The 25173-nt window shown below is 37.1% G+C and overlaps 1 protein-coding gene across 6 annotated transcripts in view; it reads left to right on the top strand.

Moving 5' to 3' along the window:
* The first annotated feature begins 3303 nt into the window (after positions 1–3303).
* Positions 3304–25173, top strand: part of LOC117326284 (protein FAM110B-like) — a 43555-nt gene continuing 21685 nt past the window's right edge. Inside the window, exons 1-3 of one of the 6 annotated variants that reach the window (XM_033882964.1) lie at positions 3304–3360; positions 7984–8038; positions 21747–21999. In XM_033882964.1, the coding sequence (XP_033738855.1) occupies positions 21894–21999 (106 nt within the window). In that variant the 5' untranslated portion in view covers positions 3304–3360; positions 7984–8038; positions 21747–21893. Of the gene's footprint in view, positions 3361–7983; positions 8039–12431; positions 12590–13060; positions 13236–18293; positions 18311–20088; positions 20207–21207; positions 21524–21746; positions 22000–25173 lie in introns of those variants that run through there. The other 5 variants (XM_033882963.1, XM_033882967.1, XM_033882968.1 and 2 more) reach the window with 5 other exon arrangements.

Consider the following 25173-nt stretch of genomic DNA (forward strand, 5'->3'; position numbering starts at 1 on the left):
TCACTATGGTTATTTCGACAAAGGAAGATATTACTGGTGTAATATTAGATATCACTATGGTTATCTCGACAAAGGAAGGTATTACTGGTGTAATATAAGACATCACTATGGTTATATCGACCATAGAAGATGGTACATGTACATTATGATTGCCTCAACATTGGAAGCAATGCACTATGGTTATCTCGACAAAGGGAGATATTGCTTTCATGAAAACACATTAACACCGGCATATGCTGACGAAATAAACTGGTTTTGTACACATACGCATTCTTAATCAAAATTTACTATAGTTATTGACGTCATAGCCATGCAGCTTTTCCAGAATACCATCGATGGCAGCATAAAAAAAATCTTTAATTTAGTTTTGCCACAGCTTATCCGATGAAAAGAAATCCTCTTATCGTACAACACTGGATAATAGAGTTATTGTGTATAATCCTCAGACACACGGTAAAATGCATGTATGCATTAATGTCCTTCTTTCAATTTGAACAAGAATATAGCAACATATTGGCAATTCGTAGCGACACATTGTGGACACGGCGGCCACGTGCGAACATCTAGGACAAGGTTTGCTGATAAGATTGGTGCTCATTTTGTTGTGTATTTCATCTATCTTAACTAAAATCAAATCTTAAACATTGGATAACGTGTGTTTTTTTTTTGTTTTTTTTTTTTTGTGTTTTTATTTTTATTTTTTTTTATTTTTATTTATTTTTTTTTTTATTCATGGATTGGTTCAGTGACACGATCACTGGCCTTTCACAAACGGGAAACAGAAGATAGGATGCGAAAGGCCACGCCCTAATTACGACCTGTTATTACCCTATAGTGTGATGTCATCATCAAGTGATTCTATAATGGCTGATATAATAATAACATTATGTCGTTTCGTTATTTCATCATGCTGCTGGGAAATATCTCTCATTTCTCCAAATAATTTCCGTTCATTTTCGTTCGCCCTACTAAACATTGTCTTTCCTCAGCGACAAAACGATATAGCGAAACATGCAACACGAAATAACGAAAACATGATGTCATTGATTAGCGACCTGAAGTATTTCGCGCCGAAATATGGCACGAGATAACAACATTTTGCGTTCTGTCGTTCTGTCGTTCTGTCGTTCCGTGGGACGAAATTATAGTTTTTACCACGAAAACCGATATAAAAGAAGGAAGACCATTACCTATTCACCCAGTGTTGATGTTCTGCAGGGCAAGGCTAACGAAGGTTATTGTTATCATCTAGTGTGGCGACACGATATTCAAGTACTTCGGATTGATAAACAACTATTTCATAATTCAATTCTCGTTAAAGTTTGTCGTTATTTCGTTCTATACCTGTGAAAAGACTATGATTAGCGAGGCGAAATAACGAATAGTACAATTGTAAAACCATTTCATACACGAGACATGAGGTTCACTTAATACACAGATAGTAAGGTTAATACGTGTAACAATACCACGTGACAATTTTTAATCGCATAGGATCTACTTCCTCACAAAAACATCGTTATCTGTAATGAAAAAACACTATGACACTTTGTTCTACCTTTAATGTTACGAGAGAAATGCGATTTTTTGATGTTGCAAATTGGAAGGTATTTACAATTGTTACGATGGACGGAAAAACATGGGTCAAAATCTCCTTAATTACAATTATGACAGTCAAATCAAAACAACTTAAGGCATTTTTTAAATTCAATTATAAAATGGAGAGTTTTTTCCCTGAAAACTGGAGATTTGTTTTTCACGTGAATATTGCAGATCCTGTGGCTTTAAACTTACTAGAAAGGGAGAGGAACATATGGGTGTCCGATATAAAGGATCACGTTGCCGATAGTTAACCAATCAGGTTTGTTCCAACCGAATTAAAATCTACGTAAGTCAACAAGATATGTTCAGGTGCGGAATGTAAACACAAATATAGAATCGTCATGTTGTGACGTTTACAGTCGTGATAGATCACAGAACTTTTCAATTCATCGCGCATGCGCATTTCGTCATTATGTTTACCTTCTTGTTGGTTTTCTCAGAAACAGGGAGATTTGTTATATATGTTTCTGTTTTTCTGCTCCAATTAAGCATTTATGTCATTTGTTTGAGTTTCATCGGGGTATGAAACGAATTTTGTTTGCAAACTGTATGAATCCACGTAGCGGATTTTTACAGAAGTTTGCAAACAAAATTTGTTTCATACCCCTATGAAACTAAAAAATAATTGACATCAACGCTTATAATGAATTTTTGAAAATGATTTTCTAATTTAAAACGTGTTTTATGTACAATTTGACTGGTTTTAAATGGGATTTTTTTTCTCAAATCAATACGCAACGTCAATTGTCGTATTGTGACGTCACATTTTTTGCGCCATTCTCGGAATTTCTTTCATAGAAGAATGAAAAGAATTTTTCGACCAATCACATTTGATTATTTACCATGAAAACAAAGGAAAATTAATTATCAAATTATATATGCATTTATCCCAGACCGTATCGCGTGGTCTCGGGGTCATGACTGATCCCATGTCATATACAACAGTGACCTTTCTGCATAGTATATTACATTAAAACAAACGAACAGGACCCCTGGACATTTAATGGCATTACGCGACAAATGTTTGGGCCGATGTAGTCATATTTCTATTTCCAAGAAAATCCATTTTTTTCAGCAAACAATTTCACAAATTGATATAATTTACCCATTAAATGCCTTATTTTCTTTATTCAATTAAAAAAGAATCCAAAGTTAGTTTCCAAACTGACGTGTGCTCCGGAAATACAGGTATATCATACAATAATCAGAAAACGAAGAGCTCTACAAGTTAGTTCTGCATTTTAGTAAACCGTTGGCATTTCATTGAATTTCTAGAATATTCATGTTTCAGTTTAGATGGCAATTATGGAATTGTAGGAAACCTTGGCTATACAATGATTTCAGTGAATATAAAGACTGACAGATCTAGATTTGTTTACTGAACCGATTTCATAAAAAAAATACTCCTCTTTCACTTCCTCCTCTTCATTATACAGTTCTACAAATGAAATCCAGAGACCTATATAGTATATAGGTCTCTGTGAAATCATATAAATAACTTCCACCTTTACATGTGTAAAAATAATCATTTGTTGAAACCTTAAAATACAATCGAATTATGGATGCAAATCATAGTCAGGGAAGACACAAACGGTGTTTTACTATAACATTATGCATACAAATTACCTGTGTTGTCGGACAACTTGGCGACATAAATTTTTGATTTTATCGTCATGAGTTATCTCCCTTCTCAGAAATCTCCGTTACCTATAAAAACGTACAAGGTAGAGGCGGCTGTTTCGTTTGTGGTGAGGTGTCAAGGTAAGCTATCGGAGGTTATATCCAGTATGTAGTGTACTAGGTGTAAATGAAACAAATACAGCGATTATTTACACTTTGTTTACTCAATATGCATAGTACTGAACTCTCAGAAATGACTGGAGGTTTATCGTAGGCCCCACATTTCAGTCTCAACCACACACACAGGTGTACGCTACAATACGGGTCATGACTGTCAACAACGAAGACTCATTACTTTTATCTTTTTATTTGAGACAAGACGTTTAACTTGAGACGAAATTACCAACACGAAAAATTGTGAAATCCATTTAATCATTTATTTGTTACCTGTACTACCACAAGCCTGACAAGGTGATGCGTTTATAAATACAAACAAAGGGGAATAACTCCTACGGTCTTAACGAAAATTTACTGTGACATGATGTTGTGTACGACGGCGGAGAACTCTTACATCCTTAAAATTGCTAGTGTAGATGTTTAATTACTTGGATTTAAGGCTACAAACAAAATCTGTTTTAAAACTCATTTAATATGTAAACGTAGCAATTGATACAGGTGTTTTCTGGCTTCAATCTAGGGCAGATTTAATTAATTTCCTGTTTGCTCAATATGGGTGGTGGACCAGTAAGCTGAGAGTCACAGGTTTGATCCCCAGATGGAGGCGCAGTACTCGTTCTCCTGTTACATATCATGACATTTAAGCGACTCCAAGTGTAAGCTTTTGTAATAGGAAGGATATATGAAAAATACCTTGGTTGTGTTGGGTTTCAACAAGGCATCCAGTAGACCCTTGAGAGTATGTTTTTGAATCCCCAAATTGAGATCTGACTCTTGGGTTTGAAGGGACATGTCTATTTGACATATGTTTTGACCCTTCAGATTTCTCAGAAATAGTTATTTGACTTCTGAAATTGCTAGAAGTCAAGGGTCAACTGGATGCCCCGTTTCAAACTAGCGAACTTTTGCTCTAATGACAAACATCCTACCTCTATAGGCTAAAGGGAAATTCCTACTAGTCTGAGCTAGTAATTAATAAGATGACCTTATACTCTCTACTTTTACACTTTGTATACTGGCCATAGTATCACCGAATGAACTGTGTTTCTAGATTTTTAGCCTTAACGACCACCAATTCTTAGCTGATGCCGAATAATGTGGCCTCTATTGTACGTGTGTTTGGATTACAAATTGGGGTGTGTTGAGTGCTATATTTAGGTCTTTGCACCAAATGTCAAGGTCACATTGTAGAGATTGAGAGGTTAGGGGAACTCGTCTTTCACATCGTCTGATAAGATAAAGCACATGTGTCTGATCGGTTTTATTTGAGGTCATTTATCTGAATCCCAAAATACAGTTCTCATACAAAAAGAATTACAATAAAGGGGAATAACTCATATACATTTGGAGTTATATTACCTCCCTTAGACCACACAATTATAATGTTATCTTAACACCTATACACTGGACATGTACATACAGAGCAACCTGCTTATTTGCATAGCCCTTTTAAAAAGGGTTTTTCCATGACAAAATATGCAAATAACCGGAGTATTCGTATAGATGGAGTTGGGTTTGGCACCTCTTATACATATGTAGATTGTCAGGTAGGTACTCAAAATGGGCGCTATATGATTGTTTACGTTATTTGCATTAAAAATAATATATAAAAAAAAAACGTTATGTAAAATAAAATATAAGAGTAAATACGAAATGCATGGGTTGTTATTCTTTGTGAATGTACAAATACAAATATTTGCATATACTTCATTGTTTACTACTTGTCACTCTGGGTCCGATATCGGTCATACACACGTGGGTTGGCACTACAATGTACAATGTCATCGTTTCAATTAACATTCATTACCGTCTCGAGATGCGATGTGTACCTGCTATGAATATATTAGTTGTTTGATCATTATAAGTTGATGAACTGGCACCTGAGAATTTTATGCAAATAAGCGGTTTATTCAAATAAGAGATATGCAAATAAGTGGGCTCCTCTGTACACCAACAACATTTTGTAAATACCCAAAATAAGGTCACAAAATTGAGGTCAGGGTAACTTTTATGTTTGAGACATTTTTGTGACTCAATGAAGTTTGAAATTTTAAGGATATACAGTGTATGTCCAGGGGTGGAAAAGTGGTATGTTTGATAAACACCCAAATTGAAGGTAACTTCGAATTCTTAAAAGTGTGTTGTTGGACATAAGGGTCTTGTATAAAAGAATGACTAACTGTTTTAGGTAGATCAACTTATATGCTTCTTTGAAAACAATTTCATATAACTAAGAATTGCTTTTATAAATCTGCAATATAAGTCTGCCTATTAAGCATAATACATATAATTTCTTCCCTCAGTATGTTTAAGTTTTATTACACTTAAGAGATTTGCTTCTTTTCTATCAATGTTGTAGTGGGGACAAGCCAAGTCTACATATTAAAATGTATACAGAATGACTGGCTTCTAGCTGTTATTCTTAAATTTGTCTGATTTCCGAAATAAAATAGCAACGGGAAATCTCTCTCCAATTCCCTGATAAGTTGTAAGGGTGGGGTCTTATTATACAGGACAACGTTTACAGAATACAACATTTGTTAACTATGTTACACAATTATATGTTGTGGTTCATCTTCTGGGCTTCAGCAGGATACCCCTGTGGTGTACAGGGCCCTGTTAGAAAGTGGTGAACAAATGTAAAAGAAGCAACTTGTTTTTAAGAGGGCTCTGTATATTGCTATAGGTATCCTTCTGAAGCTTAATAAATGTACCACAATACATCTTAACATAGCAGGAAGCTGGTTCTTTGAGAATCTCTCCAGTTGGAGATTTTTCTTTAATGATTATATATATCTATATACATGTCCTTATATGACCCTGGCTGTTGGTGTTTCCTTGACACCCATTCTCATATATATGGCTTGATGTTGATGTCTCCTTGACATCAGTCCTCATATGACCCTGGCTGTTGGTGTCTCCATGACATTACATCCATCCTCATATGACCCTGGCTGTTTGTATATCTATGACACCAGTCCTCCTATGACCCTGGCTGTTGGTGTCTAAATGACACCCATTCTCATATGACCCAGACTGTTTGTGTCTCCAAGACACCTGTCCTGATATATGTATGACCCTGGCTGTTGGTGTCTCCTTGATACCTGTCCTCATATGACCCTGGCTGTTGGTGTGCCCTTGACACCAGTCCTCATATGACCCTGGCTGTTGGTGTCTCCTTGACACCCATTCCTCATATGACCCAGGCTGTTGGTGTCTCCTTGACACCAGTCCTCATATGACCCAGGCTGTTGGTGTCTCCTTGACACCAGTCCTCATATGACACCAGTCCTCATATGACCCTGGCTGTCAATATCACTAGACACCTGTCCTCATATGACCCTGGCTGTTGGTGTCTCCTAGACACCTGTCCTCATATGTCCCTGGCTATTGGTGTCTCCATGACACCCATTCTCACATGACCCTGGCTGTGGTTGTCTCTTCTACACCTGTCCTCATAAGACCCTGGCTGTTTGTGTCTTCTAGACACCTGTCATCATATGACCCTGGCTGTTGTTGTCTCCATGACACAAATTCTCATAAAACCCTGGCTGTTGGTGTCTCCTTGACACCTGTCCTCATAAGACCCTGGCTGTTTGTGTCTTCTAGACACCTGTCATCATATAACCCTGGCTGTTGGTGTCTCCTTGACACCTGTCTTCATATTACCCCTTGTTGTTGGTGTCTACTTGACACCTGTCCTCATATGTCATTATGACCCTGGCTGTTGGTGTCTCCTTGACACCAGTCCTCATATGACCGTGGCTATTGGTGTCTTCTAGACACCTGTCCTCATATGACCCTGGCTGTTGGTGTCTCCTTGACACCAGTCCTCATATGACCGTGGCTATTGGTGTCTTCTAGACACCTGTCCTCGTATGACACTGGCTGTTGGTGTCTCCTTGACACCCTGTTTTCATATGACCCTGGCGGATGTCAAAAACCAAACAAACCAGCTTCTCATACTAAATAAATCTGTTTGAGTTCTTCAACAAAGGCAATTTTAGGATTTTTCTGTAACACTTTTGTGTACTTTATGAACATAATCAAGCACAATCTTGGCATTTTTGGCTTCTGAAACTTGTATCCAAATAAACAAACATGAACATAACTTCCGCCTGTATTAACTAGCCCTGAGATATATGATACTGTTGTAGTTCATAGCTGACTGCCAAAAACGCTTTAATTAGTTTGCAGAAACCGAAATTGGCTCATATTTAAAACATCCATAATGAACATAATAAAACGGATTTAATTAGTTGTATAAATGGCCTGTGTACATAATGTTTGAAGGGGAATGTACGGATAATGGCCGTTTGATTGAAGGAAGGTGGAAAAGAAAGCTTTTTCGTCTCGGGGTGTTAAATCATACCAAACCTAACTTTAGTGTAAACAAGAACACATGTGCACCATGCATGCATACTCTAAATAGTATTTTTGCCGATTTTGTTCTAGATTTTCCTTGGCGTTAGAGGACTGAAATTGTTGGAAAAGAATGTCTGCAGAAGTTTTTTGTTACGTGGCGTAGTGTTAGCAGTACATATAATGGATGGTCAGTATGTTTCTTAATTCTCTTTTCTCTGACAGGGATCGCAGACTCGGCACCACGATGGAAGCGAGAGAAATTTTGAAGAGTTAAAAGGTCTGTATACTAGTATATATATTCATTCACACCTTTCTGCCAGTAGATGTTTATGTAAACGTTTTGTGCCAGAGAACTTCCGTAACAAGCAGGTGGTTGCCACTTTTGTCATAACTGTAATATCTTATTCTCCTTCGTCTATTTCATGTTTATTTTCGTTTAAACATTAATGCTTTGTAAGCTATTTATAAGTGTTCGTTATGTCTGTATGTTATGTTGGTGATAATGAAAATGTCAGCTGCTAATTGATCAATGGTTATCAGGAATGTTTTAATTATCTGTTTCTACATATGTGCAACAATTCTTCAACATGTTCACAACTTATAAATTTAACACCCTAGCTCAGTGGTTTTATCGCCTAAAAATCAAGGCCAAAATTACATCCTATTCCCAGATATTTGCATGTTGTCTAATTTCCAAATGATGTCTTCAAAAATTCCAGAAATCTTGATTTTCTTCTCTTTGTGTTCTATTTAAGGGACATTGAAGAGACCAAAATAGATCTTCTTCCTCCTTTTCAACTCTTGGGATCTTCAATCTTTCTTTTCTCTCCTCTCTGTTCCGTCTTTCTATGCTTTGTTGTAGCTGTCTCCCTCACACCCATCCTCATATTACCCTTGCTGTTGCTAGAAATATTAAACCCTCGTAACCTAACAAACAAACAAACAAGCCAACAAAAATCTTTAAATCCTTAATTTGTCTTGCAAGGACATGAAATGTGGCAATCAATGTTACCCAACCCTAAATTTTAGCTCATCTGCCTGAAGGGCAAGTGAGCTTATGCTGTGCGTGGTGTCCGTCCGTCGTCAACTTTTCCATTTAAACAACTTCTTCTTGATAACCAAGAGGCCCAGAGACCTAATATTAGGCATACAGCATGCATGCTGTGGTAAAGGGCTACAAAGTTTTTTTCAAATAAATGACCTTGACCCTGCATTCAATGTCACAGGGGTCGAATAGGCTAAAATATATAAACGACTTCTTCTCATTAACCAAGAAGCCCAGGGAGTTGATATTTGATCAGTAGCATGCTGGGGTGAAGGGCTACAAAGTTTGTTCCAAAGAATGAAGATGACCTTCATTGAAGGTCACAGGGGTCAAATAGGCTAAAAATGTTTTAAACAACTTCCTCTCTGTACCCAATAGACCCGGCCCAAGGACTTGATATAGGGTTTGTAGCATTCTGTGGTAAAGGGCTACCAAGTTTGTTCAAATGATTGACCTTGACCATAATTTAATTTTGAAAGAGTTAAATTGTCCAGAATACTTAAAATACACCTTTTCAAATCAATGCGAGACCTTGAGATCTTATATCTGATCTCTGATAAGCTTGAGCTTGTTCTTAGTTATGTTTATGTATAAAAAGGATCACTGGATAGCAGATAAGCAATTCGAGCTCATTGCAATAGGGCCCTTGACCGTATAAAAATTCCTGGACTCCACCAGGGACAATTTTTGAAAATTGACCAGGAAAAGCACTGTTCCTTAACCTGGAGAAAGCTACCATTCACAGGAAGATATCTTACAAATATATTGGCAATTGGGGGAGAATTACGGCTTTAAGAGAAAAATGTATCAAAATTTGTCTTGCAGGGAGGATTGTTGGTGGTTAGATAGTGTAGCTCAATAGATTAGAACTCAAGCATCCAACAGAGCTTGAGTTTACAAATGATGCTAACAAGGAATGGTAAATTCACAGGCATTTTAATAATCAATCTGATTAAAACCATCTGTTCATGGCTCCATTGACTTCATACAAAGTCAATGGAACTATGAACAGATGATTTTAATCAGATTGCTTAATAATATTTGAATATTTTGCCAAGGGAAGTAACTCTTAAACCAATTTGATTATTTTACCTACCTACCTATACCCATCCACCTGCCCATCATGGTCCACTCACCCAAAAAAGGGGAAACGAACATAGGGGAAACTTATCCCCAACAGATGCAAAACCCCACTCAGAAAAAAATTCTTCTCTATAAGGGTAGTAAGTACGGACGGAACAGTCTTCCCGAGGCTGTAATATCAGCGAAAGGTGTAAACAGTTAAAAAAAACACTGAGAAAACCAAGATACATTGTACAACTTTGGAGCCAATCGAGGATTTCCATCCTGCACCAGAAATTAATCTACGTGTACAGGGCTTTTGCTGGGGGCTTTTTTTGGCCGTTAATGAAATTGTTTCATATTTACGCCAAATTCCTAAAATTTGCAGTTTATTCCTGAAAAAATCTTTAGGCATTGCCAAGAAAATAATGCAATATTGGGTACAAGAGAGTGACATCATTTAGCAATAACGTTTAAATACTGTTTATATACTGTAACAAAATTAAAGCTAATTTTAATAAAGTTTATTGTAGTTTGAATTGAATATCAAATGGCCTCATGTCATATGATAAATTCCACTGTGTAATGCTTTATGTTATGACAGCTCGCTGACAATAGATTGATGAAGAGGTTCCACAGGCTAGCTCGATAGTTATAGATACATTGACACTAAACTTCTCAATCAAACGGGTTTTGTGGGCGATGAAACATGCTATACTAATATAGCATCTCTTTCTGAAAGGAAAAATGATTCGAAAACATAAACTGGGGTGAGTTATATTTACAATCTAGTCTGTCTTTTTGATGGATCAACTAGTTGTTTTTATATCTTGATAATCTTGATCAGATAACATTCCGGAGGCATCAAAGAGAAGCTTATCCTTAAGATGTGGCTCACGTTAAAGTCTTGATTATGTTTGAAGTATTTTTCATCTCGATATATTAGTCTTTATATTACTGATAAAACTTTTTGGAAAATTATGATGATGATTTAGTTTTAATCAAATTAATTTAATTAACATTATGAATAATAAATGAGTCATCGTTAAAACTGCCGAGGTATGTATAATTGTAATTAGACGCCTAATTAATTCCGGCCATGCAGGGCTCACATGCTCTGTTAGGTAATTTAGCATCATATTAATTACTAGATATGTAAGTAATATTTACAGTCAAACCTGTTATAAAGGACACCTCTGTATAAAGGACACTTGTCTATAAAGGACAGACACATCAGACCCACTCCTTCCAATTTACTATATAATTAACCTGTTTATAAAGGACACCTGTCTATAAAGGACAGACCCATCAGACCCACTCCTTCCAATTTACTATATAATTAACCTCTGTATAAAGGACACCTGTCTATAAAGGACAGACTCATCAGACCCACTCCTTCCAATTTACTATATAATCAACCTCTGTATAAAGGACACCTGTCTATAAAGTACTGACCCATCAGACCCACTCCTTCCAATTTACTATATAATTAACCTCTGTATAAAGGACACCTGTCTATAAAGGACTGACCCATGGCCATCAGACCCACTCCTTCAAATTTACTATATAGTTAACCTTTGTATAAAGGACACCTGTCTATAAAGGACACTTTTGATCTGTCCCTCTGGTGTCCTTTATAGACAAGTTTGACTGTATATGTATATGTAGTAATAATGACAGTACAGATAAGCAAATTGTCAAATTTTCGATGCAATCCACGTCCATTTATCAAGACACAATTTAGTAGATTACACATAGGATACAGTAAGAACATGGAACAGTTACACAAGTTTAGTAGATAAATAACGAACAACATAGGTAGGTTTTAAGAGATATCAAAGTGGATAAAATTAATTTATTTGTGAATATCACATCTAGCTTGTTATTTAAAAAGAAAATATTATTTAACATTTGTATTCAAATTTTCAACATCATGTTGAAAATTTGAATACAAATGTTAAATAATATTTTAATTTTTTTATGTTACATATGATAACTCACAATATATCATTATGTTTAAATTTGTGTTAATGATCCCTTCGGACGATAATTAATTCGCCGAAGGCCGATTGTAATAAATTAGAAAACATCTTAGGTGCTATACAGATGGTATAAATAAATAGTCAAACAAAACATTTTAAATGTAACATTGTGTACAAAGACAATATTTCCTGCTATTTACAATGTCAATTCTACAGACTAGAGCCTTATGATTAATTAATTGTGAAGAATAATGATTAAATGAAAATGAAGCCATACATTGTGGGAGTCATTTTCTTAAGTTTTCCTTATAAATCATTTCTAATACATGTACAATAATTTTGAGTACCTGTACAGGCTTTGTATTATGACCGAAACACTAGGTACATATATATATATATATATATACCAGACATGAGTAATTTGATCTATTATTAGATCATATATATGTATTACTTATTATTATTATTTACCTGTTAATGAGATCACAGGTAGAGACTCTACAGAAAGCTATTTATACACCGGACGGAAATGCCCATAAACGTGGGTAGATTGGTTTTTGTTTACATGTAAGCACAAGACCATGACTAAGTCTGGCCTGTATCTACCTGGTGTAATTGTGGTGGAAAATTCCCGAGTGTTGATCAGGTAGGCACACGTCCTCCGTTGTCTGTCCGTGGTGGATGTTCTTGAAGGTGAACTCGGATTACTGGACACTCAAGACAGCTGATCGACTGACCGGTAGGTTTTGAGAGATATCAAAAGTGGACATGTCCCTTTTGTTTACACCTGTGATCTGGACAACTGTTAAAGTTGACCAGGCTTTTAATGGCCAATTATGGCCTTGTACAGGAAACTTCTGTGAAGTTAAAACGCTAAAGTTTATTGTCCGATATTGATATTTTTATTGGTGTAGATGTATATTTTCATAGCAGATTGTCGACATCTGTGACACTACAGGTAAAATGACATAAAGATTATAAGGGAAAGACATGGATATTATGCTGTATACAACCCCATTTTAGAAAATTATACTAACAAGTTGGGCTCGTCAGAGATTTATATTGTGTAGGAATTCCGTGGTACATGATGCATATTTTTACTGTACACAGGAAGTACATCTAAGCACCCACTCGTCACCTTGGGACAGTGAGGGATGACTTTCACATTTCCGAGATAGATTTATTTTGCCCGGTTGAAACCTTACCTCCTTTTCCTTTGAAGTATCTGATCACGTACCTGTCTGTCACCTGCTCGGGCAAAGTGGCACAGTACTTTTGTGTGTTTAAAAGAGTTGTTAAATTGTGATCCGGAATCAAAATATTAGCTTAGACTGGGAATACAGGTTCCTATAAATGTACGATATGGCCTGGTACGCCTCAACAAGGTAAGAAATGTATAACACAAGTTATCTGGGCTAGAGATCAGCTGACATACTTATAGCTCCGAGCTATACCACTAATGACATGAAAAGTAGCTGTCATATCCCTGATGTACACCTGGACTTAATGAAAATTACATATCTTGAAGCTTCAGTGTAGACAATATTATTATGTTTTGATTTCTACCTGTAGTCTAAATTTAAATAGTGGTACTGAATTTATCATCAAATAATTTATTTGTGAATCACTTCTAGCTTGCTATTTAAAAAAAAAATTATTATTAACATTTTTATTCTAATTTTCAACATATTATAACTTACGTGATACCGAAAACAAAGACAACTTTCATACACACTTGCATACACAAACTGTATACCAGGGGTATGTTGAAGCTTGAACACAATCTGCAAAAATGAAGAAGCAGGGCTTATTTGTGGACAGGGGCTTATTTGTGGACAGGGGCTTATTCGTGGATAAATGTGATAATAGATTTTTACAATTTTTCAGGTCAAGCAATATTTCTTTTAATCCTGAAAGTTACATGTGATTTGGTTTGATTTCAATTATACAAGTTGTAATTAAGCACTCCAGGGATGTTTCCATATATATTGCTGCAGTCATCATATTCATATGTAACAGCGATTTAAAACAGAATATAATCATAAAACAGGTTTATAATTATCAACTTCTATGTATCACACTGATGTCGACCCAGAAGGTAGCACACAGGCACTAAATATAGAAAACTGGAGTAAAGGAGTATCAGAAACCCCTTGTTGTTTTTCCGCATTTCGATCGGGATCAGGGAATGAAATTCTGGCCATCTTGGTAAATAGCGAGTGCATTTTTATCAAGTATCCAGTAAAACCTGTCTATAAAGGACACCAAAGGGGCGGATCAAAAGTGTCCTTTATAGACAAGTGTCCTTTATACAGAGGTTAGCTATATAGTAAATTGGAAGGAGTGAGTCTGATGAGTCTGTCCTTTATAGAGAGGTGTCCTTTATACAGAGGTTAATTATATAGTAAATTGGAAGGAGTGGGTCTGATGAGTCTGTCCTTTATAGACAGGTGTCCTTTATACAGAGGTTAATTATATAGTAAATTGGAAGGAGTGGGTCTGATGAGTCTGTCCTTTATAGAGAGGTGTCCTTTATACAGAGGTTAGCTATATAGTAAATTGGAAGGAGTGGGTCTGATGAGTCTGTCCTTTATAGACAGGTGTCCTTTATACAGAGGTTAATTATATATATGTAGTAAATTGGAAGGAGTGGGTCTGATGGGTCAGTCCTTTATAGACAGGTGTCCTTTATACAGAGGTTAATTATATATATAGTAAATTGGAAGGAGTGGGTCTGATGAGTCTGTCCTTTATAGACAGGTGTCCTTTATACAGAGGTTAATTATATATATAGTAAATTGGAAGGAGTGGGTCTGATGAGTCTGTCCTTTATAGACAAGTGTCCTTTATACAGAGGTTAGCTATATAGTAAATTGGAAGGAGTGAGTCTGATGAGTCTGTCCTTTATAGAGAGGTGTCCTTTATACAGAGGTTAATTATATAGTAAATTGGAAGGAGTGGGTCTGATGGGTCAGTCCTTTATAGACAGGTGTCCTTTATACAGAGGTTAATTATATAGTAAATTGGAAGGAGTGGGTCTGATGAGTCTGTCCTTTATAGAGAGGTGTCCTTTATACAGAGGTTAGCTATATAGTAAATTGGAAGGAGTGGGTCTGATGAGTCTGTCCTTTATAGACAGGTGTCCTTTATACAGAGGTTAATTATATATATGTAGTAAATTGGAAGGAGTGGGTCTGATGGGTCAGTCCTTTATAGACAGGTGTCCTTTATACAGAGGTTAATTATATATATAGTAAATTGGAAGGAGTGGGTCTGATGAGTCTGTCCTTTATAGACAGGTGTCCTTTATACAGAGGTTAATTATATATATAGTAAATTGGAAGGAGTGGATCTGATGAGTCTGTCCTTTATAGACAAGTGTCCTTTATACAGAGGTGTCTTTAATAACAGATTTAACTGTGTATGTGTTAAGGTAAATATGACTCAGGTATATTTCGTTTGAGGTTCAGTATTTAGGTCATTTGAACATCAATAATCTGCAGTGTATATATACGATCTAGTGATCTAAATAAAATTCTATGTCCTGTGTTTATTTACAGTGCGCCTTATAGTTATAAAGGGAGCATGGTCGCACATCAAGTTAAATTTCTGTTATACATGTTAGAGGTATATACTCAGGTATGATTAAATATTGTCTGACAGGTGAGATATATACTATATAGCTACATAGGGGAATATCTGGGACTAAGGTCTTACAAAGTTCAAGTTCTAGAACTCAGATAGAAAAAAAAATTAAATTATCTAAGCTGTAACTTTTATCTATCTGAAAAAAATTTAAATGTCAGAATAATTTTTTTTCTAAATGAATTTTATATAAAACAAATCGTTACAGAAGAAAATATTGCAGCTCTTGAAAAGAAATTTTACAATGGAAGAAGAATATTGGATATTTACACAGAATAGATTGTGGTTTGTCTGTATTATGGGAAGACCTGTCCTGATATGACTTGATCCGTGTGTACAGTAATTACATCCATAACAATCCATTACGGAGGTATTTGTATATCTTAATATACCATTACCGGACTAAGAGGACGATAATGAAGATGTGCCCACTGGCCTATTGTCTGTAAACCCTTGTCCTGTTAACTTTAAAGGTCATATATTGATCATGTGCGGTCCTTTTCTCATATTTCTAATCAGACGGGGTTTGTGACAGCATGTTTAAGACATTAGATGTTGTATGTAGTCAAAGTAATATTGGAAAGTCACTCAGATTAATTCAAATATAACTTACAACAATATTTGAAAGAAAAAAAAAAATTCAGATTAATTCATTCAATGTTCAAAAGCTTTCATGTATTTGGTCATATAGCTGGTGTTTAACTTGCATCATAAGAGACTGAGCCAAACACATCATAAAGCTAAAATAAGTTTTCTAGCATCTGTAATTTTCAGAAATCTTGTAGAGCATGAAATCGGGATGAAATGTCCACTTTGTGATCTTTTCAAGTTTGGTTTATGCTGGACTTACACTTTTTGTGCAAGGAATGGTGACAGTGGTACTACATAATGTCACTACACACAGGAACTTGGCTCAATAAATATAATGTACCAAGTCCCTGTGTCACTTCCTGGCACAATAAATATAATGTACCAAGTCCCTGTGTCACTTCCTGGCACAATAAATATAATGTACCAAGTCCCTGTGTCACTCCCTGGCACAATAAATATAATGTACCAAGTCCCTGTGTCACTCCCTGGCTCAATAAATATAATGTACCAAGTCCCTGTGTCACTCCCTGGCTCAATAAATATAATGTACCAAGTCCCTGTGTCACTGCCTGGCACAATAAATATAATGTACCAAGTCCCTGTGTCACTGCCTGGCTCAATAAATATAATGTACCAAGTCCCTGTGTCACTTCCTGGCTCAATAAATATAATGTACCAAGTCCCTGTGTCACTGCCTGGGACAATAAATATAATGTACCAAGTCCCTGTGTCACTTCCTGGCTCAATAAATATAATGTACCAAGTCCCTGTGTCACTGCCTGGCTCAATAAATATAATGTACCAAGTCCCTGTGTCACTCCCTGGCTCAATAAATATAATGTACCAAGTCCCTGTGTCACTTCCTGGCTCAATAAATATAATGTACCAAGTCCCTGTGTCACTGCCTGGCTCAATAAATATAATGTACCAAGTCCCTGTGTCACTTCCTGGCTCAATAAATTTAATGTACCAAGTCCCTGTGTCACTCCCTGGCTCAATAAATATACTTACCAAGTCCCTGTGTCACTCCCTGGCTCAATAAATATAATGTACCAAGTCCCTGTGTCACTTCCTGGCTCAATAAATATAATGTACCAAGTCCCTGTGTCACTGCCTGGCACAATAAATATAATGTACCAAGTCCCTGTGTCACTGCCTGGCTCAATAAATATAATGTACCAAGTCCCTGTGTCACTGCCTGGCTCAATAAATATAATGTACCAAGTCCCTGTGTCACTGCCTGGCACAATAAATATAATGTACCAAGTCCCTGTGTCACTGCCTGGCTCAATAAATATAATGTACCAAGTCCCTGTGTCACTGCCTGGCACAATAAATATAATGTACCAAGTCCCTGTGTCACTGCCTGGCACAATAAATATAATGTACCAAGTCCCTGTGTCACTGCCTGGCTCAATAAATATAATGTACCAAGTCCCTGTGTCACTGCCTGGCTCAATAAATATACTTACCAAGTCCCTGTGTCACTTCCTGGCTCAATAAATATACTTACCAAGTCCCTGTGTCACTGCCTGGCACAATAAATATACTTACCAAGTCCCTGTGTCACTTCCTGGCTCAATAAATATAATGTACCAAGTCCCTGTGTCACTGCCTGGCTCAATAAATATACTTACCAAGTCCCTGTGTCACTGCCTGGCACAATAAATATAATGTACCAAGTCCCTGTGTCACTTCCTGGCTCAATAAATATAATGTACCAAGTCCCTGTGTCAGCTGCCTGGAAGCTATATGGACTTGATTTCAAATTTTTCAATACAGATGAGACAAAACTAAACTTTTGACATCCTATGTAGCTTTATTGTGCAAAGGTAGTAAATAAACATGTTCTAGTATGTATATTTAAAGTATATAAGCTACAGTATTTCTGGCTAGGCGATTGGTTGCTGTAGATCATGAGTTCGAGGCCCGTTCAGGGCACGAGTCAAAAAGTTGTCTTCCTTCATCATTTGTGTTACTAAGTTTAGAGTATATATGTATATATAAATACTAGCTGTACTGATACACTATCCGGGTCAGACCGATGACCTGCCCGGTGTTTTGTCTGGTGAACAGCTGTTATACCAAACTAAATACTAAACAATGACATATAGATGTCCTAACTATAAAAATCGTCCTGGGATATCGCTGTAGCCTGAGCCACTCCAAAGCTCCGTCACACGGAAACAATTCCAGGTATTGTGGTTACCTGGCCATCGTACAGGTAAATCTGTTAAATAGTTTCATCATGTCCACATTTAACATGTCAGACGTAAATTATCTCACATTTAGTTGTAGTATGATAAGCTAGTTGGCCTGCCGGATTCGGTACGGATATTATTTCATGATACAGGTAAATGTACGAAGTGTATATTTTAGAAGTGTGTTTCATATCAACTGGGTTTTCGGTGTGTTATGAATTTACTGATGTATAAAATGAAAACAGGATATTTATGTTTTTAAGGATCCTTTCGCCATCTGGATTTAATTGGAGAAAGAATTTCGTCAGTTACTGTACTGTGTAGTCGATCTAAACCACGGCTTAGCCCAATATCGATGCAGATACACTTTTGTTACATAAAATGTACAGTCAAACATTGTTATCGCAAGCCAGGATAATAACTGAAAGACCATGTTTTTTAAGTGGAAATAAAAATTGAACTCTACACTAAAATGCTATATAAAATATTACTTGGGTTACCTTGAATAAGATATATCATGATTTTTTTTCATTGCGATCCCACTTAAGACTTTGAGATAACTGTATATGCATGTAAGTATTATATAAAGTCACTGAAACATCAAAGAACAGAATTTAAAAATTTGTAAAACTTGTATCCATTAAATTTGATTTTGTAAATAAAAAAAATATTGTGCAATCAAATTTTTTTTGTAATTCAATAGAACCACCATAAAATTGAATTTTTAAAGCTTTTTATTTAGATATGGTTTTAAAAGGCAAAACAATAGAACACAAATTTCAAGAATCGATCATTGTGAGTATTGTAGTGTAAAAGAATACTTCATCTACTGTGACAATGCCCAATAAGTTTAGACATCTCCGTAATCAATAATGTAAGTCCTACAGCATACCTTAACACCGACAATGCTGTATGTTCGTACCTGTACATAGATGTACATAGATTATCTTCTCGTTGATGAGACTGCGAGCTAGGGACACTGATATTTAGTCCTTTGATGAGTCACTTCAGTTTGGTTTGGTTTGTTTAACATCCTATTAACAGCCAGGGTCATTTAAGGACGTGCCAGGTTTTGGAGGTGGAGGAAAGCCAGAGTACCTGGAGAAAAACCACCGGCCATAACGGTCAGTACCTTGCAACTGCCCCACGTAGGTTTCGAACTCACAACCCAGAGTTGGAGGGCTAGTGATAAAGTGTCGGGACACCTTAACCACTCGGCCACCGCGGCCCCTGAATCACTTTGTGTCCTGACAATGTTATTTATATAATATATATAGTTCAGCATATGAGTCACATATATACCTGTATTTAGAGCAATTTAATAATATTTTGAAGTACATCTTCATATTCGTTAGTTCGAGGCTAATAGCTGGGATGCACTTAAACACCATTTGAAAGCTAGCTTTAACAATGGGGAGATGGAACACATGATGTTGTAAAGCTTCGACGGTATACAGCTTTCAATAAATTTATAATAAGTCTAAAACTTCGAGTTCTTTTTCATATAAACAGTCTCATTATTCTAAATCATGTTTTGATATGGGTTGAAATCAATGATAAACTGATGACTTTGTCCTGTCAGCTTAACATACCAATAAAAAGGTGATTGACTTTTGACGGTTAAGCTGACTATGCTTTGAGAGGTCAGTATACCAGAGGTGCCTCATTATCAGTTTATAATGCCAAGCCTGGTTATTAATGAACTACAAGTACATGATAAGGATGGTCCTAGCCGTCCTGGTGTGTATACCTATAACATTACACAGCTTTATAAGGGCTACCCAGATACATCCTGACAAACAGTGTAGAGAATGTAACCAACCAACAGACTTCAGTCAATCCAGGTACTAAATCATGTACATTGATATCAGATGAAGTATCAACTTTGATGATGTGGATCTTTATAAACTTTTACACAGGTATGGACAAAATTTTTAACTTTTTCTGAGAAAATTTTAGTCAAAATTTTTTCTAAGAAAGGCAAAATGGCTATAATATGTAAATCTACTTGTTTCTGAATGCGGATATTATTTTTTGTGTATTTCGCAGGTGATTTAAATTCACAAAAAATTAATCACCGCAAAATAGTTTCAATCACAGGTACTGTTGCCATTTTATGACAGTATAACATGAAAATGATTGGCCAGAGAAAGTCATAAGGCATGGAAATGCAAAATTAAGTTGCCGCAAAAAAATTGGTTTGCAGTAGCTATTTCTGTATTCTATGTAAAAGGCACCCCTCGTATATTTTTGTTACAGACTTTTATGAAAAAGTTGCACCATTTCTATTAAAAAATGGTTTACTTTCCTCGGTTTTTCTTAAACATTCTCTCATAACTGTCATCAATTACTTGGACTATTTAACACATTTTTCTAGCCTGTCAAGTAATATAATATTGTCATTATATATATATATAATTATTGTATTGATAAATTTTGATTTTATTTACCTGAAAAATGTCCCCTTTTTGAGAATTTTTAAACCCTGGCCGCTTATTACAGCAAATACGGTAGTACATCATTTTTGTATGTGATAAATTATCTATAATTTCCTTGTAAGACTTAGGTACCATTCCTTATGGAGACACTGGCATAGATTGATGTTCTTTATACTTATTTAGTGTCTGTATCTTAGCAACAAACGTTGAGCTATTATAGAGGAGGAGTAAGGGGTGGGGATGGGGGGTGGGGGGTCAGGGGGCACCTGGACAATCAATTAGGTACACATCATTATGTAGATGGGGTACCTGGTCACTGATCTAAAATTTTTGATACCTGAAACCTACAGTATAGATAACATCCACCTGTAGCTGCTACCTACATATATACATCATACAGGTGAGTGTTTGTGTTCCTAAGGTCTGGGAGGCTTCGTACCTGCAGGAAAGTTTTGTATGTCACTCAACCAGACTTAGCGTGAAAGATACAGACCTTTGTTAAAGACAGTGTTTTTTGACATTTTCAATTTTCTGCTTCCTAGTTGAGATTTTCCCAGGGTCTACAGTGAAGGTCTCTTAACCAGTTGGTGCACTTTTTGTGTACCTGGAAGATTTAGCGGGTTAAGCTGTTGGCTGGACTCCAGTGGTGGTGATATGTATTGTCTATAACAAAACAACAAAAGACGTCTATTTCCTGTATAAACATGTGTGTATCTGCCCCGGTTTAAATGTCTTAGGAGTCAGTTCCTCTGCACAAGTGACCAAAGCTGATCCTCGATTGACTGTAATTACCGATGTGTAAGTATCGATACACAGATTAGGAATACGAACGAGGATTATAACTTCAACAAATTCTCATGATCAATTACCTGTAATTATTGGTATACTGATCGTGAATGAAAAACCGGGATTACAGGTGTGTGTTATCCAGATGATGGATATCGTGTGATCATTATCTGTGAAAACTGAGTCATGTGTTTTTTTTTAAGTCTCTAAATGTCAGCTGTTTTTTTTTTTTTAGATTTACCTAGTGTGTAGAGGCTGGGACAGAGTGTTATCATGAGTCAAATGTAAGGATCTTCTCATGGCCAGATGTCTTTATGACAGAACTCACTGACCACTGTCCACCCCCCACCCAGGGCTGTACCAGGACAGGACATCAGTCGTCATGGCAGTACAGACGTCTATTACTATGACACCTGATCGTATACGGGACAAAGGACCGGACTTCCTTCGCCATCACGTCAACAGCAACAACAACAACAACATCTTCGGTGAGTCGACCATTGATATTAGAGAATCTATGTGTTTATGCATGGTCAATGATAAAAAAAAACAACTGTTGTTTGGTGTCATGTCCCAAAACTTAGTAAATTTGGTTGTCTAGATGCCAAACATTTGATAAACTTGGTTTGGTGTCTCAAACATTATTGAACTTGGTTTGGTGTGTCTCAAACATTAGATCAACTTGCATTTGGTTGATGTTTCTCAAAGATATTGCTTAACTTGGTTTGTTGCATTTCAAGCATTAGCTCAACTTGGTTTTGTGTATCTAAAACATTAGCTATACTTGGTTTGGTGTGTCTCAAACATTATTGAACATGGTTTGGTGTCTTGAACATTAGCTCAGTCTGGTTGTTGTGTCTGAAATATTGGTAAAACTTGAATTGTGTGTTTCAAACAATGTCTGAACTTGATTTGGCTTTTGGCTTGTCCCACAGAGATTGGCAATACTTGATTTGGCGTTTCCCACAGAGATTGGCTGTACTTGATTAAGCGTTTCCCAGAGAGGTTGGCTGTACTTGTTTTGGCGTTTCCAACAGAGATTGGCTGTACTTGATTTAGCGTTTCCCACAGAGGTTGGCTGTACTTGATTTAGCGTTTCCCACAGAGATTGGCTGTACTTGATTTAGCGTTTCCCACAGAGGTTGGCTGTACTTGTTTTGTTGTTTCCACAGAGATTGGCTGTACTTGATTTGTTGTTTCCACAGAGATTGGCTGTACTTGTTTTGGCGTTTCCCACAGAGGTTGGCTGTACTTGATTTAGCGTTTCCCACAGAGATTGGCTGTACTTGATTTGACTTGTCCCACAGAGATTGGCTGTACTTGATTTGACTTGTCCCACAGAGGTTGGCTGTACTTGATTTAGCGTGTACCACAGAGATTGGCTGTACTTGATTTAGCGTTTCCCACAGAGATTGGCTGTACTTGATTTAGCGTTTCCCACAGAGATTGGCTGTACTTGATTTGGTGTTTCCCACAGAAATTGTCTGTACTTGATTTAGCGTTTCCCACAGAAATTGGCAATACAGTACTTGATTCTGTGTTTGGGAATAAAACATATCAGTGGATGACTGACATCTTGCTTGGCTGTTTGTAAACGACCAGAATTTATTGCCCTACTTTCACATTACAGTATTGATATTTTGGATCTGGTATGTCATGGTTTTACGATATAGGCCAAACACATCCAGCCAGAACCTATTGTAACCATTATGTCTAGGGGTCGTATTTTATCCCTTTGTTATCTGCCAGACTCCATCTCTTTGTCAGATGACATATGTATGCATCAGTCTGATGCTTCTGTAGATGGGGACCAATGACTACATTGTGTATTGACCCAAACTAATGTACATAACCCTGTCAGACTGACCGGGGTCTCTATAACTGACCGGGGTCTCTATAACTGACCAGGGTCTCTATAACTGACCGGGGTCTCTATAACTGACCGGGGTCTCTATAACATTAAATGTATTAAGAGGAAGAATTGTTCTTAAGTATTTAGCTGAAACTTTCTCTTCAAACTTCCTCTTTTTTTTTTTTTAACTCCAAATGTAATATATTTTTTGTGAGATATAATTATTAAAGATTACAAAGTGGTCTAGTAGTCATTGTAGGATGAACGTTTTAGAATGTTGAGTTGTATTGTTAGGTGGACTGGGGAGGGCTGGCTATATAATGTGTCATGTTAGGTAGACTGGGGAGGGCTGGCTATATAATATGTCATGTTTGGTGATCTGGGGAGGGCTGGCTATATAATGTGTCATGTTAGGTGGACTGGGGAGGGCTGGCTATATAATATGTCATGTTACGTAGACTGGGGAGGACTGGCTATATAATGTGTCATGTTACGTAGACTGGGGAGGACTGGCTATATAATGTGTCATGTTAGGTGGACTGGGGAGGGCTGGCTATATAATGTGTCATGTTAGGTGGACTGGGGAGGACTGGCTATATAATGTGTCATGTTAGGTGGAATGGGGAGGACTGGCTATATAATGTGTCATGTTAGGTAGACTGGGGAGGGCTGGCTATATAATGTGTCATGTTTGGTGGAATGGGGAGGGCTGGCTATATAATGTGTCATGTTAGGTGGACTGGGGAGGACTGGCTATATAATGTGTCATGTTAGGTGGACTGGGGAGGGCTGGCTATATAATAAGTCATGTTAGGTAGACTGGGGAGGACTGGCTATATAATGTGTCATGTTAGGTAGACTGGGGAGGGCTGGCTATATAATGTGTCATGTTACGTAGACTGGGGAGGACTGGCTATATAATATGTCATGTTAGGTAGACTGGGGAGGGCTGGCTATATAATGTGTCATGTTAGGTAGACTGGGGAGGGCTGGCTATATAATGTGTCATGTTTGGTGGAATGGGGAGGGCTGGCTATATAATATGTCATGTTAGGTGGACTGGGGAGGGCTGGCTATATAATATGTCATGTTAGGTGGACTGGGGAGGGCTGGCTATATAATGTGTCATGTTACGTAGACTGGGGAGGACTGGCTATATAATGTGTCATGTTAGGTAGACTGGGGAGGGCTGGCTATATAATGTGTCATGTTAGGTAGACTGGGGAGGGCTGGCTATATAATGTGTCATGTTACGTAGACTGGGGAGGACTGGCTATATAATATGTCATGTTAGGTAGACTGGGGAGGGCTGGCTATATAATGTGTCATGTTAGGTAGACTGGGGAGGGCTGGCTATATAATGTGTCATGTTACGTAGACTGGGGAGGACTGGCTATATAATATGTCATGTTAGGTAGACTGGGGAGGGCTGGCTATATAATGTGTCATGTTAGGTAGACTGGGGAGGGCTGGCTATATAATGTGTCATGTTTGGTGGAATGGGGAGGGCTGGCTATATAATATGTCATGTTAGGTGGACTGGGGAGGGCTGGCTATATAATATGTCATGTTAGGTGGACTGGGGAGGGCTGGCTATATAATGTGTCATGTTACGTAGACTGGGGAGGACTGGCTATATAATGTGTCATGTTAGGTGGACTGGGGAGGGCTGGCTATATAATGTGTCATGTTTGGTGGAATGGGGAGGGCTGGCTATATAATGTGTCATGTTTGGTGGAATGGGGAGGGCTGGCTATATAATATGTCATGTTAGTTGGACTGGGGAGGGCTGGCTATATAATATGTCATG

The sequence above is a fragment of the Pecten maximus genome, chromosome 4, assembly GCF_902652985.1.
Source record: "Pecten maximus chromosome 4, xPecMax1.1, whole genome shotgun sequence".
Lineage (NCBI taxonomy): Eukaryota > Metazoa > Mollusca > Bivalvia > Pectinida > Pectinidae > Pecten > Pecten maximus.